Source organism: Canis lupus, chromosome 1 (genome assembly GCF_048164855.1).
Source record: "Canis lupus baileyi chromosome 1, mCanLup2.hap1, whole genome shotgun sequence".
NCBI lineage: Eukaryota > Metazoa > Chordata > Mammalia > Carnivora > Canidae > Canis > Canis lupus.
Window position 1 is genome coordinate 43639462 of NC_132838.1, and position 13794 is coordinate 43653255.

At 37.0% G+C, this 13794-nt stretch overlaps 1 protein-coding gene across 17 annotated transcripts in view; it reads right to left on the reverse strand.

The window, feature by feature from the left end:
• Nucleotides 1-13794, reverse strand: part of SYNE1 (spectrin repeat containing nuclear envelope protein 1) — a 449600-nt gene that overhangs the window by 361297 nt on the left and 74509 nt on the right. For all 17 annotated transcript variants that reach the window (XM_072828127.1, XM_072828137.1, XM_072828100.1 and 14 more), the window contains exon 3: nucleotides 3152-3213. In XM_072828127.1, the coding sequence (XP_072684228.1) occupies nucleotides 3152-3213 (62 nt within the window). The remainder of the gene's footprint in view (nucleotides 1-3151; nucleotides 3214-13794) is intronic.

Below are 13794 nucleotides of genomic sequence, written 5' to 3' on the forward strand. Positions count from 1 at the left end.
GTTAGAACAGCCTAAGCTGACTAACACAGGGTCTAAATTTGTTGAGTATTTGTTGGACAAAGTAAACAAGCAGACATACAAACAACACATCAAACCAGATTCAATCTGACCCAACAAATTAAAGGGTACCCAATCCTTTCAAAGCTGACAGTAATTATGTTTCCGTCCTGGGGGTAGAATATTCCTGAGTTATAGGATAAACCTCTGCCTTGGTTATTTAATAAGCAAGAAGCAAAAGGAAATGTTGGTTTGAGAAAGCTCTGGGGGTAATAAAAAAAAACACATGTTGAGACAGATCAAGTTGCTTATTGGTGAATTATTTTTTCCGTTGAAAAATGTTTTTATCCTGAGTACTTGGGACTTCCCTGTGAATGAAAGCCTGGGTATTGCTGATAAGTGATTGTGAGCTGAGGACCAAAAATTCATGAAGCTTTCATAGGAAACTTAGTAATACTCCAGGCCTAACATATACTTCCATGAAGCTCAGCTGACTTTGGGTGTACACATACACCTGTGTCTATGTATGTGTGCATATGCATGCCTGTTGTCCATGTCCATAGGTGCTAGAGTGATGGAACCAAGCACACTCAAGCATCACAGAATGGCTCTGAGAACAAGTTTTCCAATGGAGGCAGTTAAAAAAATGACACAATGTCCTCGTCCAGAGGCCAGATCAAAGATATGAAGTTGACCTTTTCTTTTTGCAAGTGGAATATCATCATTCTCATCTTGGAAGTAAGTGAGCACACTTCAATGGAGGGGGAAGGGTGTGTTTCCATTTCAATTTGGGCATACATGTAAAGATGACCTCAATGAGACTGTGAAGCCCAGGATATGCAGGTTGCATGTGTTTTTATAGGGATAGGATATAGGCAGAAAGAGATAGACGAAGATGAGAAGGAGGATATTAAGATAGAGACAGAAATGGGGTTGAGTGGTGTAACAGAGTAGGAGCTGGGGTGGGAGAAAGAAATGGTATAGGGATAGGGAAGGGGTGGGAGGAAGAATGAGAAAGATAGGGCTGGAAATGAAAACTCAAATAAGGGATAAAGTTGGGCAAAAGATGGGAGAGAGAGAAATGAGTAAGAAATCATGTGCTTAGCTGCTAAGACAAATGCAGACAAAAACTGACTCTATAGCTATCCTAAAAACTCTGCCAAGGTAGGGCCATGGGGTCAGATTTGATTTTTAAAATGTTTTCCAAGTATAAGCGATCAGGAAATGAAAATATTCTCAAACAAATTTGAGGGTTTTAGCTATGTTTGGCAAGATACTAACTACAATGTCAGTATAAATAAGTTTGGGAGAGAACTATAGGTATCATTGTTCTGTTCCAGTTTTTGGTTTTCAATGATCCAAGAAAAAAAGAAATCAAAATACATAAGAGAAAAAAAACAAACAAACAAAACAAAAAAAATCTCTATCACATTAAGGCTATAATGGAGCAGTTATGGAGGTAGTAAGTTTCTGGGTTTCTTCAAAATAATACCCTTGATGCAAAAATACTATTTAGCCATTAAAGTTATTACATTCTTCTGTATCTATTAATATGGATATATTTACTGAGTGAAACAGAAGCATACACACAATAGTATCCTACAAAGCCATTTTTGTGAAATAGTGTGTGTCTGTGTGTAGGCACATCAACATGTTAATGATGCCTATGTCAGTATCATGAGATTTAAAATCATTTCTACTTTCTTTACACTGTGTAAGAGGTTTGTCATTAATATTACTTACAATAGCAAGTAATCTTTTTAACAATATGAAGAAAACAACTTTTCATTTTGGAAAAAAATAATCTTTCCCAATTGGTGACAATTCTGTAGCAAAGTAATGGCCAGCTGGTACCAGCCAAGATCAGAGAAAATGAGCCTCTAGGGGGATTTACTGCCTTTTTACAGGGCAGATTCTGGGGGCAACCACTATAGCAGAGAATTCCCTTCTCATCAAGGGGCTTTTGGAAAGAGATTATAGGAGTGATAATCCCAATTTATCCTCTATCTAGACACATCATTTAGTCTTCTGTCTTTACTGCACTGTGAGCTTCTCAGGGTCTGGGAAAGTGCTTTCCAACATTTTCTTGTCTCCAAAGCCCAGCTTAGACATGTAATAAGCAATTAATTTGTACAATGTGAGTGTAGTAAATTGCCATGCTTTATTTGCTTCTGAACTATAAAAGAGGCTTTGGGGAATTCCCTGATCAAAAACTGCTCGTAGGGGACACCTGGGTGGCTCAGGGGTTAAGTGTCTGGCTTCAGCTCAGGGCGTAATCCTGGAGTCCCGGGATCAAGTCCCACGTTGGGCTCCCTGCATGGAGCCTGCTTCTCCCTCTGCCTATGTCTCTGCCTCTCTCCCTCTTTCTCTGTGTCTCATGGATAAATAAATAAAATCTTTTTAAAAAAACTGCTCCTAGGATTATGCCTGACACACTGTAGACACTACTCCCAGCAAAAGGACCCATTAACTGAATTCAGACATTTGTCCTATTGTCTATATTTATTTTTACAAATGAAATATTTTTTTGGTTCACATATTTTTTCATCTACATATTTACGAGACTAGTTTTATAGTAATATAGCCATACTGGAATTTGTTTTATAGTAGCATTTATGTTCAAAGTCATTACAATGTACAAATACACAGTCATCTGATACAACCTAATGTTGGTGTGGATACTGTCTGAATGATTAGTTTTTTCAGTGTCCTGCCACCATGGTTACTTTGCCATCAAAGTTCCTAAGAGGGGAGCCCAGACACTGTCATCATCTGCTCAGACTAAATTCCTTGCTCAAGAAAGACCACCCCTTGCTTCTTTCTGTTCCAAATAGAAACAAATGTATAAACAAAAACTGAGCACAAATTCTCCTTTTCATATGATATATACACTAGTACAGAAGAAATAGTTGAACAAAATATTTCATCAGATGTCATAGAATTGACATGAAGTAACTGCTCTTGATTCTAACTATCCATTCATTTCTTCTCAAAAACAATGTTAGCAAATGTCACATATAGGCAACAACTAAATTTATATCATTGATTAGTATTAGTGAAAAGAGTGTCAGCAGTGTTCCTTTTTTACACTTGGCATTTAATGATTTATTGGCTCCAAATAAGTAAACCTAGAACACTAGGGAGTTTCCTTTACCTTGGCCAGATGAGAGTTGATCCATTTTGTAAAAGTACGTTTTTGTACTATCTCTTGCTCATCTAGAAGAAAAAAAATGAGTCTAGTTAGGTAACACAGTATATCATTAAGTTGCATCCTAAAAGACATTGGGTTACAAAGTCTAGAAGTAATCATATTATTTTATTTTCTAACCCATTTTGTCAATTGTTGTCTCGAAGGAAGTGTCAGTACAACTCCAATTTGATGATTCCTTTAAACATTATCAGCAAATACTTCAAATATTTCAATATTTTATCCCTGTTTGCCTTCATTCTCTTTTTCAAAGTTCACTATAGAATCATACCTCAATCAAGCTGTTTGAAAAAAGTTCACTGAGACCAGCTAAGTGCCAAGTTTTATATTATGTGCAGAGATAGACAGAAAACAAAGGGCAACATCTCCACCATGAAAAACCTAGAAGCAGAGATAGACAAGCAAGGGCTTATGTATAGTAGAGGGTTATACAGTAATGTAATAAGATAGAGTTGTGTATGTGAGGCACTAGAGGGATGTTACTCAGACTATATGACCTCCAAAGATTTCACCACTTGAAGTCCACAGCTTTGTGTAGGCAGACTGCAGGCAGTACCTGTGACTTGTTACTAATCAATAGAATATAGCAAAAATGATGGAATGTCATACCTATAAATATGTTATTTTATGTTAGATTCCATCTTAGCTGACCAGAGTGAAAGATTCTCTTTCTGGCTTTGAAGAAGCAAATAGCCATGGTGTGAACTGCCCATGGAGCCATGTGGCAGGGAAGAGAGAGCTGCCTTTAGTGAAGGGATGGTCTTGGGCCAAAAGCCAACAAGAAGCTGGGACCCTCAGTCACACAGCCACAAGGAAATTAACTCTGCTAACAATCCAAATAAGTTCGAAAGTGCATTCTTCCCTATTTTAGCCTCTGGATAAAAATGCAACCTAGCTGATATTGTGAACTTGTCTGCTTAATTACAGACTTGTGTGACACTGAACAGAGAATGCATCTAAGACTCTTGACCCACAAAAGTTTGAGGATAACAAATGAAAACTTTTTTTGGGGGGGGGGTACAGGGTTTTTTTTTTTTTTTTTTAGAGATGGGGGAGAAAGAGTGCGGGGCAGTGCAGAGAGAAAAGAGAGAATGTTAAGCAGGCTCCACACCCAACATGAAGTCCAACATGGGGCTCTAGGGCTCTATCTCACAACCCTGAGATCATGAAATCAAGAGTCTGTTGCTTAACCCACTGAGCTACCCAGGAAAATTGTATTAAATTGCTAAGTTTGTGGTAATTTCTTATGAAACAATAGAAAACTAGTATCAGGGGAGAAAAAGAGGTAGGGTCCAGGAAGGCTATAATTAGAGGCATAAAGATATGAAGGCCAGAGAGAAAGGGGCCCATTAAACACCTTTTAAGAAAGGGTAAGTTCTATTCATTCTACAAATATCTACCAAGCGTCAACTGTTTGTAAAACACTAGATCAGATGTTGTGAGGAATGCAGTTGAATAAGACATCATTTCAACTCCTCACCCTTTCAGGGATGGTGCTCAGATCTGTATCTCTGGAACTGATCTCTCTTGGGCTTCAGCAGAAAACATCTGACTACCTGAGAATATAAGCCCTATGAGGACAGTAACTTTGTTCCCAATATCTACAAATATGACCAAAAAAAAAAAAAATACTGTTCAGTGAAGGAATGAAGAAAATTAATAACAAAGCATTTTAATTTGGAGAGCTTTTGGATATGTCCACAGGATTTACAGAATGCCGTTACTTCTAATGTAGTTTAAGCATGTGCTTTTAAACTTTCAAGTACATACAAAAACACACCAGTATGATAATAGGCAACATTTTTAATATATCAGACACAGATTTTTTTTTCTCTTTTTGTTTTTAAATAACTTAAGAATTACATGGGATGTTTGAAGGGCTGAGTTTGAAAGAAGACTTCTGTCCACATCTTTTTGGAAAACCCAGGTAAAATCTCAAATTGAACTACAAAAGAAGCTGGAAACAGAGCCCCTCTGTGTTCCTGGAAAAAGAAAAAAGGTAGTGGAGTTGAATGAACACCTGACAATGTCCTGCCAAACTTGCTGAAAGTTGAATTCTAATAATTTTATTTGCTTTATTAATTTTTTGTATTATGTATCTTCCTTTGAATTACCTGATACATCTGACTCTAACCAAAATACTTATTTTTAGACCTTTCATGATATGAATGGCCTGTTACATTGAGGATTAGATAACAATTTACTGTAGAGAAAGAAACATAATTTATTGGAAATTAGAGAAAGTAAATTTTAAAATACTAAAATGGCATGCTTTGCTTTAAATTTTAAAAATATCACTCTATTTGGTATGTTTTTTAACCAAGGAAGGATATAAAGGCAAAAAATTAGAAATAATTTATTGAATAAAAAATGTGATTATTTTGGACCGCCTGGGTGGCTCAGCAGTTGAGTGTCTGCCTTCTGCTCAGGGTGTGATCTCAGGGTCCTAGGATGGAGTTCCTCAATGGGCTCCCTATGGGGAGCCTGCTTTTCCCTCTAGTCTCTGCTTCTCTCTGTGTCTCTTATGAATAAGTAAATAAAATCTGTTTTTAAAAATGTGATTGTTTTGGCAAATGCTAAGTGAAATAATTAGCACAAAAGCAGCTTATTGTCACCTATAATATATAAATTCTGTGCTCTAACATAATACGACCCATAATATTTTTTAAAATTATTTGCAGTATGGGAAGTGATAATGCAAATTTAACTTCTGGTTCCAGGTATATTTAATTATTTCTAGTAGTGTTCTTTCCCTAGCAAATCAAAGTAATTATTGATTTGTCAGTTTGAAATGATTCAGCAAGCAAGTACTCTGGATGAGTCTACATGTATGTAATCATCCCTTCAACAAGATTATTAACGTCTTCTTTCCCTACATAAATATACCCAGCAAAATCCACATACTATTTATTCTTTTGAACCATTCTCTTCTTTTTTTTTTCTTTTTATTCAAGTATAATTAACATACAGTGTTATATTAGTTTCAGGTATACCCAGGCACTGATATTTCTCTCTATGTCTCTGTATAGATCTCATTATATTTTAATTAAGCCAATTATTATATATCATATGTAATATATACTTATTAACTCATTTAATTCTTTAGATTTTATTTGTTTATTCATGAGAGACACAGAGAAAGGCAGAGACATAAGCAGAGGAAGAAGCAAGCTCTCCACAGGGAGCCAGATGTGGGACTGGATCCCAGGACCCTGGGATCACAAACTGAGCCACAGGCAGATGCTCAACCACTGGCACCCAGGTGCCTACTCATTTAATTCTTATAACAAATCTTCAAGCAAGAACTATTATAATGCCATTTTACAAATAAGAAAACCAAGGCACATTGAAGTTAAGCATTTTTACCAAAGCTACTTAGTAGCAGAGCCAAATGTCAGGTTTTTTTTTTTTTTTAATTATTTATTTATTTACGATAGTCACACAGAGAGAGAGAGAGGCAGAGACACAGGCAGAGGGAGAAGCAGGATCCATGCACCGGGAGCCCGACGTGGGATTCGATCCCAGGTCTCCAGGATCGCGCCCTGGGCCAAAGGCAGGCACCAAACCGCTGCGCCACCCAGGGATCCCCAAATGTCAGGTTTTTACATTGTTATACTGCTGTCCAAGGATAGCAGAGAAATTACTATATTAGTCATATCAAATATTAATCATATTAAAATGATAAATTCATAGTTAAATCAATTTGAGTTTGACCTTAGAATCTTTAGGTTCTATAAATAAAGTCATGTAGCAGCAGAATAATCTTAACTAATCAAGCAAACTAGATTTGATGAAATTCAGAACTTCTATAATATATAAAATCCAATTCTAAGTTTAAAATAGACTACACGTACAGTTAGAGTGTATGTAAAATTTTAAACATTTTGAGATTATGTATAATTTTATTAATGTTACAAGATATCAATGTTTTAAAATCTTAAATTAGCATAGTGTTAGTTGTACAAGTCATAAATTTAGGTAATAATCTATTGATATTACTTCCTGATTTTAAGTTGTTATATTTTTACTACTCCCACCTTAATGAAACAATACTGCTATTATAACAGTTTCATCTGATGGTAAATCTGAGTTTATAAGTTAGAAAGCTCATATTAGAAATTTTTTTTTAGAAAGCTCAAATTATGGGGGGTTTTTTTGGAGCATGCATTGTATATATCTAAGTTTCAAATTCTCTACATGTTTCCTTTTACAATATAGCGCAAATGCAGAGTTTATTGGATCCTAGCAATTTACTTTTTATATATCAGACATAGCCAACTGAATTCTAAGTAAATATTTTCTGATTTTACCTACTGTATTCCCAAAATAAGGAAAAATTCCTAAAATATGTCAGCAAATATTCACTTTTTTCATACAAAAATCAAAATAATTTAGTCCAAGTTTTGGTAATTAAATCTGATATCAATAGCATAATATGTTTAAATCATGGAAATAACATAAAACATGAAATGAACGTCTACCACATTGCACTAAAACAACATCCATAAAGCTGTTGATGAAGAACTGACCTTACCAACCTCCTTGATACAGGTTTATAGTTCTTGGGAATATGTAGTTCTATTTCAGAAAGCATTATTTAAGTGTATTTAACTGTTAATCTTATAGCAATCTTACACTTTTCAGAACAACAGCATGATATGGTCTTACCAAGTGTCCATATGTATGTGTGCAAACATTTCCACTTAAACTGTAAAAAGAGTAATTCATTAAGCCATTTAGCTGAACAGGCATGTTACTTGTAAACACAAAGAAATTTGTCTAAGTCACACATGTAAACTTGGGTCTCCAGTTCTGGGAATTACAGAGAACAAGAAGTTAATTGTTTCTAAATCTTATTCTCTAATTTCTATTAATGCAAACTAAAATCTATTTAGTCCTTAAGCCAGTCTGTTGGAGGCCATCCTTGGGTCTTTACTTATCCCAATCCCCCACAACAAATTCATTAGGAATTGCTGTTGGTCTAATTTCCCAAATATCTCATCAAACCAACAAGAATTTACTGAAAACACCATCATCTTTCAGATGCCTATTCATTTCTACCACTAGAATTTAAGTTTTAGATGAGATGGCATGGACCACATCTGACTTATACATCACTGTCTTATTCATTATTGCATAACAGATACTTAATAAAGAAATTAATGGATGCATTTTCTAAGGAAGTGCTGGAGACTAAAAAACTGTCCCTATTCTAAGGAACTAGTAATAAATGAAAGAGACAAGTATGTAAATAATAGCTCAAAGCAATGTGTCAGCTACTATAATTGGAGAAAGATAAGATGTTGAGGGAATATAAATACAAGAGCAAGTAATTCTCTTACAGGGTAATAGAACAGGCTGAAAGATTCAGAAAAGCTAAAAAAGGATGTGCCATTACATCAAACATCTACAGATAAGTAGAGATTTGCAGGTAGAAAACTTTTTAGGAGAAAGAGGCAGTCTTTTAAAAGCATGGTATGATATATTAAAGTGACAGTAAAAATATGTTATGACTGGAGTATAAAGTGGAGAGGGTTTAAGAAAGGTTAACAAGGAAGTAAGCCTAGAAAATAGGTAATGATCAGGTTATTAAAGTCTTTGAATAGCATGCCATGGAGTTTGATTTCTATCTTATGAACAAAGGGGAGCCATCAACAGTTTGGATAAGCCAAAGACACGATCATATGAGACCTGAGACACAGAAATGGCAATGTAGAGGCTTAACTGAAAGAAGAAGCTGGGAGCAAGGAGGATATTTGGGAATACACGAACAGAACGCATGTTAAAAGTGATGAATTCTGTTCTGGGGACATGCCAAGAGGGACGAGGTGCAGGAGATGGCTGCAAGATAACTGTCAGAAGTAGACAGACAGGAGCTAGGAGTGCTTTCTAGACTTTTATCATAAGCAACTGCAATAATGATGCCACTAACCAAGGAAAGAAAGAGAAGCAGCAGGCTCCAAATGCACTGCATATGCATCATGAAATGTCTAGGTAAGATAAGTGCATCAGCACAAAGGTGAGGTGAGGTGGGTGCTCCACAGATAAGAACCTGTAAGGGGCTCTGACTTAAGGCCAGGTTTTGATCCACATATTACTGGGCAGAGGCAACTCAAACTCTCCTCCTCTGTAAACTTGAATCTTGTTTTCCTTCTAAAGGCACTGGGTATTATTTGTAACTGATGAATTATGGAAAGCTACATCTGAAACTAATGATGTACTATATGTTGGCTAATTGAATTTATTTTTTTAAGATTTTATTTATTTATTCATGAGAGACAGAGAGACACAGAGAGGCACAGACTAATTGAATTTAAATTAAAAAAAAAAAAATTAAAAGGCCAGACTGTGTGAAGAAGAAAAGAAACTAGTGTGGAAATTAAATCCTTCACCCTGAGGTCTCCATCACTGGTTCTGTTTCAAAGGTAGTTGGTCCGACAGACCTCAGGAGTTAGAAGCTGTTAGGCCTTAAAAGAGGCCTACATAGGAAGGCTGTTTAGTACAAGTATGGCCCTGGATAATGTTGTTATAACAAATAATTTCAATATTCCAAGGCACTATCCCTCTTTAGAAACAAGTGAAAGATGAAGGGAGCTGGCTCTGACATTCAGTTTCTCTATTTCTTTGTCAGTTTTCTTCATGATGAGTCATAGTAACAGTGACTTGCTGATTTTGCACTATACTTTGTCCCAAGTAACTTATACATATACCCGCAAGCAAAGAGGCCATAGTAAAAAGTGGCCTGGGTTATTTTGGGCCTTTGCAATCAATCATGAAAATTTTGCTGTCTACAAACATACTAGTTAGCTGTATTTTCATTTTACCATATATAATATGTAAAACTGAGAAAGCATGAGGGTGGGGGAGGGGCAAAGGAAGAGGGACGACTACCCAGTGAGCAGGGAGCCCCAAGACTCAGAGCTCATTCCTCAGGGCTTGATCCTGAGACCCCAGGATCATGACCTGAGCCAAAGCAGATGCTTAACCAATTGAGCCCTACCCAGGAGCCCCCTAACAGATGGTATTTTTAAAAATACTAACGATATTGAAGTTGGCATATTTCAATACATTTAACAAATCGTCTATAAGAACTTATTTCTGAGAGAGGATTTCATAAATGGATATGCACATAAAGATGTATATTTTTAACAGAGTCATGAACAATCATGAAGATCAAAATACTGAACTCCTGGATGTATCCATCCTTAATCAATGTCATGTCAATATAAAAACAACCAACAAGGAAGACTGTTTAAACAGGTAATTAAAATTGTTAAGTCTGAAATTGCTGTCTTTTACAAAAATATTAGTGTATCATACATTGATACATTGATAGCTTGTAATAGGTTATGATCAACTTTTTGTTTTTTTGCAGATTATCATTTTATTCTTTAGGTGCTTTAATGACAATGATGGCTTAAATAAAAGTCTTATAGATTTGAGTTACCTGAAATATATAAATGCTAATTTAAAATAAAAAATTTAAGTCATAATTTCCTAACTATATCTAATAAAGTTGTTTTCATTATTTCTGATGCAGATAAATTCCCCTCAGTAAAAAGTTGGAAAGAAATTTTATTTTATTTATTTATTTATTTATTTATTTAGGGAAGAAATTTTATTTATTTATTTATTTATTTATTTATTTATTTATGATAGTCACATAGAGAGAGAGAGGCAGAGACACAGGCAGAGGGAGAAGCAGGCTCCATGCACCGGGAGCCTGATGTGGGATTCGATCCCAGGTGTCCAGGATCGCGCCCTGGGCCAAAGGCAGGCGCCAAACCGCTGCGCCACCCAGGGATCCCTGGAAAGAAATTTTAAAGTAGAAAGTAGATTGAGCTTTTTGGCGCAATAAATGACATGGCTACGAAGGAAAAGACAACAAAAACAGAGTGACAATGAAATCACTAATGTATTAGTTAATGCAATGTACTAACTAAATAACAGCCCGAATAAGATGGCCTCAATCAAATTACTGGTTTTGGGATTAGAATTTTATGGTCCCAATTGTAGATCTACAATTGCTAAAATCATCACTAACTCTGTCATACATAGGTAGAGTTTATGGTATGTTGGCTATTTCTTCTTCTTCTTCTTCTTCTTCTTCTTCTTTTTTTAAGATTTTATTTATTTATTAATGAGAGACAGAGAGAGGCAGAGACACAGACAGAGCTCCGGAGAAGCAGGCTCCATGCAGGGAGCCTGACATGGGACTGAATCCCGGGTCTCCAGGACGAGACCCTGGGCTGAAGGTGGCGCTAAACTGCTGAGCCATCTGGGTCCGCCCAATGTTGGCTATTTCAACATAATGAAATAGAGTTTATAATTACCCAATGTTTAGATTTGTAAGTTAAACATAAATGAAAACAAAATGTACAAAACCAGGTTGTGCCTAATTACAAAATATGTACACAAATTCCTTTTATCCTGAGCATCAAACCCTTTGCAATCTGATTTCACTGCCTCCTATCAACACCTAGAGTGGAGGGATGCCTGGGTGGCTCAGAGGTTGACGGTCTGCCTTTGGCTCAGGGTGTGATCCCGGAGTCCCGCGATGGAGTCCCACATTAGAGGCTCCTTGAAGGGAGCCTGCTTCTCCCTCTGCCTGTGTCTCTGCTTCTCTCTCTCTCTGTCTCTCATGAATAAATAAATGAAATATTAAAAAAAAAAAAAAGCAACACCTAGAGTGGATTTCCCCACCCATTGAATCTAGATTGGCTTTGAGATTGCTTTGACCAATAATGTGGCTGATATGATTTTATATGACTTCTGAGGCTGGGACTTGAGAAACCTTAAGGGTCCATTTTGGTTTCTTAGAGCTCTACCCTGAGACCACACACAAGGAAGTTGATCTAGCTTCCTAGAGGGAAAAAGTCACGTTGAAGAGAACTGAAGTACCCCAAGTGACAGCCAGCACCAATTGCCAGACATCCAAGTCAGTGGACCTACTAGTCCTACTAATCCTCTAGCTGAATGCATCCATGTAAATGAGCTCAGGCAAGCCAACAGAGGAAACACCCAGCCCACCCACAAGAACATGAGAAATCGTAATGTGTTACTGCTTTAAGCCACTAAATTTCGGTGGTAGCTTAGCAAAGACTAAATGAAACAGGAACTGCTACTGGGAATATAGTGCTTCATTAGCAAAAATCTAAAACATGTGGTATTGGCTCTGGGACCAGATGGGAAGGAGGCTGGAAGGACACAGAGACTGTTAGTAGAGACTGAAAGGACAGCAGCCCACCGCCATCAGAGATTGGAAGGAGAGCCACATATATTTTATCTATTACATATTCTGTATGCAGTAACTTGAACTTGTGTATTTGGCTAGAGAGGTTTCCCTGCAGAAATCTGAAAGCATCAACTGCCTTTCTATGAGGAACTGGAGGAGAGAAAGATGAACCAAAGAAGGCACTTTTTGGTTCCTGTGTTAGATTAGAAAATATGATGCTTTGTCATTCCCAGTATTTCCTGAAAAAAATATTTGCAAAGTAGAAAGTAGCTTCAGGTTAACAATAAAGCAACAGTGTTGACTATAAGACCCACTGTTAAGAACTCAGAAAGATTTAAGGTAGTGCCTACTTGACCTTTTCAGCTAGACAAACCAGCTTCTAAAAACGTTAAGGGCACTGCCCATAGCAGCCTTACATGTAGTCCAAAATTTTTTTAAATTTTGGATTTGAGGGGCGCTTTGGTGCCTCAGTTGGTTAAGCATTGGTCTCTTGATTTCATCTCAGGTCACGAGCTCAGGGTCATGAGATCGAGCCTCACAATGGGTCCATTCTCAGTGGGGAGTCTCCTTGAGATTCTCTCCCTCACCTTCTGTCCCTCCTCCTGCTTGTGTATGAACATTCTCTCTCTCTCTCTCTCAAAAATAAATAAATAAATAAATCTTTAATAAAAAAAATAAATTTTGGGTTTGAGTGGCACAGTGTGAACTCCAAGCAGATTTTCAGGAAGTCACCAATCTATAAAAGACTATTTATTTGAGAGAGACAGAGACAGAGACAGAGACAGAGAGATTGAGAGTGAGCAAGCTGGGGGAGGGAAAGGAATAAGCAGACTCCATGCTGAGCTCAGAGCTCAATGTGGGGCTCAACCTCATGACCCTGAGATAATGACCGGAGCCAAAATCGAGTCAGATGCTCAACCAACTGATCCACTCAGGTGTCTCAAGTCAACAAATCTGTTAAGCAAAAACACCACCACCTTGCACTAAAGGGACAGGACAGTTCAAAATGAAGACAATACTTGGGAACCACAACTTTATATGACTAGGAAGAAGGGTAAGAAGACTATCAGCCATAAACATGAACTACTTCTTAGCAAAAAAACAGGGAATGTCACTGGCCCCCTGATTAAAGAGACTAGCCACATGTCCCTAGCTGGATTTCAAAATTTCAGACCATGACTGTTATCTCTTTTCCATTCTTTGTACAGAGACATCTACTGCAATGGTCCTGGCCCCTGGTCTCATCATTGCATATTGGATGAATAGGGTGTAGCCCCTTCTCTTTTTAGTTATAGGCCTGGGGATTGAGAAGAATTATACTTGAGGAGTCTCATTTGTATGTGGACCAGATGCA